General features: G+C 39.0%; 1 protein-coding gene across 1 annotated transcript in view; it reads right to left on the bottom strand.

Moving 5' to 3' along the window:
• ARHGAP28 (Rho GTPase activating protein 28) overlaps positions 1-6,373 on the bottom strand; it is a 118,101-nt gene that overhangs the window by 39,513 nt on the left and 72,215 nt on the right. The window contains exon 2 of the mRNA XM_018553969.1: positions 1,315-1,511. Coding sequence (XP_018409471.1) covers positions 1,315-1,511 — 197 coding nt within the window. The remainder of the gene's footprint in view (positions 1-1,314; positions 1,512-6,373) is intronic.

The following is a 6,373-nucleotide window of genomic DNA, read 5'->3' as shown; positions in this document are numbered from 1 at the left end:
AGCCGATGTACGGCTGATTTCAGCCGATGTACGGCTGAAATCAGCCGTACCAGCCTGAAGTGAATAGCCGAACAGTGTTCGGCTCACTTCACTTCTGATCGGTCATTCACTCGGCTGCCCTCGGCAGCTTTGTGAATAGACCCCTAAGTAGTTCTCAGTATTGCATTCAGTGCCTGATCTTCTTAAAAACGCATGAAACGCATGTAAATGCACCAGAACACACTGGAACATGCTGAAACCCAAGCAAAACCAATTAAAAAAAATAGAAAAATGCACTGAAACGCATCGAAAACGTATCAAAAACACGCAGTAACACATATGCAGAAACACATCCAGATCTGTTCTTGGATATGGTGTGGACAACCCCTTAAACACATTTTATTGTATTTCAAAATGGCATTTCAGATACAAGGTTTCTGACATTAGAATTGGGCAATCTAAAGGAAAGAACGAGTTGCAGAGTTATGAGATTGTGGCCTTAAAATTACAAAACAAAGCTATAGACCGTTTATTTAGCTTGATACCTAAAGACTTTCCCCTGTCTTAACAGTTTCTGTGACCTGCTTCTCCAGTCTGTCCCTGACAGCAACCTCTATTTCCCTGCAATGACAGGGGTGTAATTGCTGGTGCCCGTTCTGACAGATTTATGCCAAGGTCCCCCATAGAACTACTGAATTGACTGTCCTGATGGTGCCCCCAACTATGACTAAGAAAAGAGATTTCAGTTTTCTTCAAACAGCAACACTTCCAGGTAAAACATAATATTGAATTAATGACTTATAATGTCCCAGCTATGGAATAGAAAGTAGGCACACATTTCCATTAACCTAAGAATAACACCTTTTTACATCTTTATCAAGAACCCTAGAATCCTTAGAATCAAAAAATGCATTTTTGTTGCAAACAGTGGAAGTATTAACAGTGTGGATCACCTACAAAACCAAGTAATCTATTAAAGTTTAAAAAGTGTTCAGTACAATATCAAATATGTTTATTTGCACTTGCCCTTTATGAATAGACTTTTTATTTTTCTGGGCTTATACTATACATTAAAGCAATGCAAAAAAAAGAGGAAAAAAACAAACAAATGTGAAACAAAAACCCTACAACAAACAGTAGAAAAATCCCTCAACTGATCTGACTTCAGTAAACCTAAATGCAATTGTTTGTTATGGGTTAATGCACTTTGCACATTGTTTGCATTGGCTGACTGAATAAGCCAGTTTATTAAGAAATGTTCAAACTTCCTAGCTACATTCATAATATTTACTAGAGTGTTCTAGTGGCCATATGCTGAGTCTCCATGCCACTTACCATCCACAGGCTTCACATCCATTGCCAGGCTGTCATCAAGCACGTCTTCACTGTTCTCTTTAATATTTTCAAGTTCACACCAGAAATCCTCCATTGATGAGTTGTCCATGGATGTCTCAGAGATGGAACGGTTGAACACTGGACTGTGCAAAGATTCATTCGAAAGCATCCTGTTGATTCTCTTAGAGTGACTTTTTCTAAAAGATAAAAGGACATGAAAATATTGTCATTTATATTGATTGTAAGAATTTTTAAAAAAATCAAACAAATGTATGATATACTCTACACATGTAAGATGCTCCATTGTTGAACATATAACCTATCCCTGCCCAATCAGTTGTATAAGAAAAATAAAGCCCACATTTTTATAACTTGTATTACCTATTTTTCAGATCTAGGATTTTTCATTATAAATTCATTATACATAAATTACCAGCTTTACTTTTATTCTAATCCCTAATGGATTTAACACCAACTGACTGCTGATATGTCATATCCCAGTTCACATTTGTTAATTTTGTTAAATATTTCCCTTTTGTCTGCAGACCAAGTAAGAAGCAATACATCAGTTATAATAAAACTGTTTATCAACATGCATATACAAATCCCCAATGAATGCCTTTAGTGCAATTAAATTGGAACACTTATTGTATAATGGGATGATACATCACCCTGTTTTTTATTTTCCTGTACAAAGCACAGGGATGTTAATGCCACATCTATTCATAATATTTATCGTATTAGCTGTACTTTGTTTCATGTGGTTCTAAAATGCAGAGGAAGCAGAAACAAAAACACAGGACAAAGCCTCTATTATTTCTACATTATAATATTCCCAGAAAATAGAGGACAAGATAGCGTTTGCTTGTCAATAAAACAAAAGGCAAACTATATATGTATTTTCACAGAGCACATATTTTAATATTTTTATTATTGTGTGAAATATAAAGATTTGCAAATTAGACACTAGAAAGTGGCTTGTATTTTTCTGCAGCCACTCCCTGAAGATTGAAGCCAAAACATGTTTTTTACTTTTGGATATCTGTGTCCTGGTTAGGGTGATTTCCAATCTCTATTTGTCCTGGTGACCATTTATCACTTTATCAAAGTGAAAGAAAATCCCAAATTGTGGGTTGTCATCAGTACAGGAATAGATGGGAAATCCTCCAATGGAGATACTAGTTCTGGTGACCCTGATGACTGTGACGATAATGGGGTTTGAGTCTATTAATATTAAAGGAGAACTATGAGGTGAGTGAAAAGCACTCATCTCATAGTTCTAGCTTCCCCATAGTTCTCCTTAGGGTTACGTGAGGATGCTAGTTTGTTTCCTCCCGTTACCCTAAGGAGAACTATGGGGAAAGCCTTAACCCCATAGTTCTCCTTTAAATATAGCATTCTCTTGTCCCCCAGTTCAGAGCAAATGCAGGCCTTTATTTAGTCATTTGCCAGGCCCCTCCACATTCCAAGAACAGAGATCTGCTTATCTGACCTGTGATCTTTATTGCCCCAGCACTAGTGAGAGTCCCAGATAACCCTCTAAACCTTTTATAGTTGTCCCTAATTTAAAGCATGCAAGCAGGCACTCATCTGTTACCAGTGGACAAGTTGATAAACACAAGCAGGTCTGGTAGAGTTAAATGACCCAGGTGACCCAGCATTCACCCACAAGTTGTAAACCTGAGTTACAATATCAGCTCCATTTCATAATTTGGAATTGGACATTGATATTGTAAAATAAAGGCTCGTCCCTCCCCAGCCCTGCCCTAGGGGCCGGCTCCATGTCACCCCCTAGAGTGTGGACAACAGGATGCTGCCGAGGTAGCTAGAAAGGCTCTTGTTTTGAAACATCAAGAAAGGAACTCCAGCAACATCAGAAACTCTTAACATCGCAGAAGAGTTACCCTTTCATATCTGGACATCATCTGCTGAAAGCTTGCTTGAAGGAGAGCCCTTCAGACCCTTCTTTTGCTTATTCAATTCTGGACTCTGTCAGAACTCCTAAAAACAGGACTGTTAAGTATCCACCTTTTATTCCCCTTTATTTTACTGTTGTATATATATTTTGTCTCTTTTTATTAATATATTTTTTCTGTATATTTTCTGCACCGTTTCTTTCATTAAAGGACGATCTTTAAAATCGTTAAGCTTATTTCTACTCTCTAAATAAGAACTTAAAGTATCCTTGCCTCTGTAAATAGCGCTACTGTATAGTGAATCCTGTCATATTCTTTTCTGAGAGGACAGGCATTATCATAGGCATTGTTTAAGTGTTTTATATGGTCACAACGCGTGCTGGGCACGGTCCGTGTTTCCGTTAAAGAAACATGTGGTGGCAGCGAACATTTGGTGGGTAAAGGGTTAACTGCGGAGTTAACCAACTATGGTGACCATCTCAGTATGTTGGCCTGAGGTTGTGTCCCGCGAGCTGGGAAATCTCTGTGCAGGGTGAGGCTGAGAGTGGTATTGCCACATCCTTGTGACGCCACGCTCGGTTCAGAACTCTGTATAGTCACGTGTTATTGACGTACAGTGGATTTAGGGCTGGCGTACGTCACAATGACCACCAGGGATTTTCCCTACTTTGGAGGGATTACCTCTCACTTCCTGTTGTGTCTATCAGACAGGAAGTGAAGGCAAATCTCCCCAATCAGACAAAGATGGCAAAGAAAACTTACAGGGGGTATAACCCTCCCCTACTCTATCCAAAATGAAAATACAGTTTTGCCTTTAATTCTACTTTAAATAAAGTTAAAGTGACACTAAACTCAGGAGTTAAATCTTAAAAATGCCGTCAAGTACCTTAACTATTAACAATGCTGTCCCTTATTTGTGTATCACTTGACTGTAGATCCTCAAATCATCTCTGAATTCATGCCGACACTGTCCTTCCTTCTGGAGGATGGCTACTTTTGTGACCCCATGATCCCTGTATGTGTTACACTCCAAGCTAGCTCCCGTGATGGACTACAATCTCATGTTTAGTTCACTAATTTGTATTGAGATTGTAGTCCATCACAGGAGCGAGCTTGGAGTGGTGGCTACTTTATAACACACACAGGGATCATGGGGAACAAAAGTAGTCACCCTCCAGAAGCTATGACTGTGTCAGCACCAATTCAGAGATGATTTGAGGATCTGCAGACAAGTAATACACAAAGAAGGGACAGCGCTGTTAATAGTTAGGGTACTTGAATGCATTTTTAAGATTTAACTTCTGAGTTTAGTGTAATTTTAAGTATCAGCTGCAGAGAGAGTGCATGAGCTTCAGGTGACAAGCAAATCTATAGTTTTGCATTCTGTGAAGATGTTAAGAAGAACAACCACTGTGTAGCAATACAAAGCAGGAAACAGAATCTTCAGATGTAATAAGCAAACATGGCTGTCCCCAGGCACATATATAATTAAAAATTATACACAGCTAGCATTTTGATACATTAACACATATTGCTAGATTGATTTATATCATGCTGTTCACATTCACATGTATGCTCTAAAAAATAATGAAGGCATTCGTTTTCCTTTAAGGGCTTGTGTATACTGAAAATGTTTTGAAAAATAAACTTCAGAGTAATTTTAGTCACACAGAAATAATGCAGCAATAACATGTTTAGAATAAATACATTATTACTTACAAAAAATACCACAGTGTATGCCATATAGCAGCCTTTCTCAACGAGGGTGCCATGGTATGTTGAGGTGCCTCCTGGCTTCCTCAGGGGTGCCTCACAATTTTGTGATGGTAGGACTCTGATGAATGGGCAACTCTGATTTCAAAGGAGGGATTCTAATATGAAAGGTGGGCTTTGATATGAAGGAGGTTTCTGATGTGAGAGAGGGGCTCCTTATGTAAATGGTGCTTCTAATGTGAAGGGGGGCTTTTTATGTGAAGAGGAGCTTCTGATGTAAAAGTGGAGGGGACTCTGATGTAAAAGGAGGGGACTTCTAATGTGAAGATGGCCTACTGATGTAAAGAAGGACCCTGATGTGAAAGAGGCTCTTTGATGTGAAGGGGACTCTTGATTTGAAGGGAGGACTTCGATGCAAAGGATGGAACCTCACTTTTTCATGTGTTTTTGCATGGGGGCACCCTTATATTTTAGACTCAAGATCTTGCATACGTTTTAGGGTTGCCATGACTGAAAAAAGGTTGAGTAATGCTGCCATACAGTATAGAACCTCAGAAGACACAAATATTAAACAACAGTGGCCTCAAAAGACAGTACAGCAGCCAGAACTGGAAAGATCTGTAAGTCTACTGATTTCATTACAGTGCAAGGAGGGGTATCTACGGACCCTCTGTACTTCAGAAAGTAGACTATGATGAGCAGAGGTGACCAATTCTCCCCATGAGATATAATAATGTAATAGAAGCTGCAACCTGCATCTGTCTGGTCTGTGACCTGCATTCTTATCTAGAGTCTTGGGAAGAACAATAAAGGGGTGGGGATCTACAAAATTCTGAGAGATAGATAGATAGATAGATAGATAGATAGATAGATAGATAGATAGATAGATAGATAGATAGATACCAATTATGCTTCCCTACTTTGGAGGGATTACCTCTCACTTCCTGTTGTGTCTATCAGACAGGAAGTGAAGGCAAATCTCCCCAATCAGACAAAGATGGCAAAGAAAACTTACAGGGGGTATAACCCTCCCCTACTCTATCCAAAATGAAAATACAGTTTTGCCTTTAATTCTACTTTAAATAAAGTTAAAGTGACACTAAACTCAGGAGTTAAATCTTAAAAATGCCGTCAAGTACCTTAACTATTAACAATGCTGTCCCTTATTTGTGTATCACTTGACTGTAGATCCTCAAATCATCTCTGAATTCATGCCGACACTGTCCTTCCTTCTGGAGGATGGCTACTTTTGTGACCCCATGATCCCTGTATGTGTTACACTCCAAGCTAGCTCCCGTGATGGACTACAATCTCATGTTTAGTTCACTAATTTGTATTGAGATTGTAGTCCATCACAGGAGCGAGCTTGGAGTGGTGGCTACTTTATAACACACACAGGGATCATGGGGAACAAAAGTAGTCACCCTCCA

This window comes from Nanorana parkeri, unplaced genomic scaffold, assembly GCF_000935625.1.
Source record: "Nanorana parkeri isolate BGI_ZX_2015 unplaced genomic scaffold, ASM93562v1 scaffold7, whole genome shotgun sequence".
Lineage (NCBI taxonomy): Eukaryota > Metazoa > Chordata > Amphibia > Anura > Dicroglossidae > Nanorana > Nanorana parkeri.
Note: the sequence above shows the minus strand (reverse complement) of the source record. Positions and strands in the feature narration are given on the sequence as shown.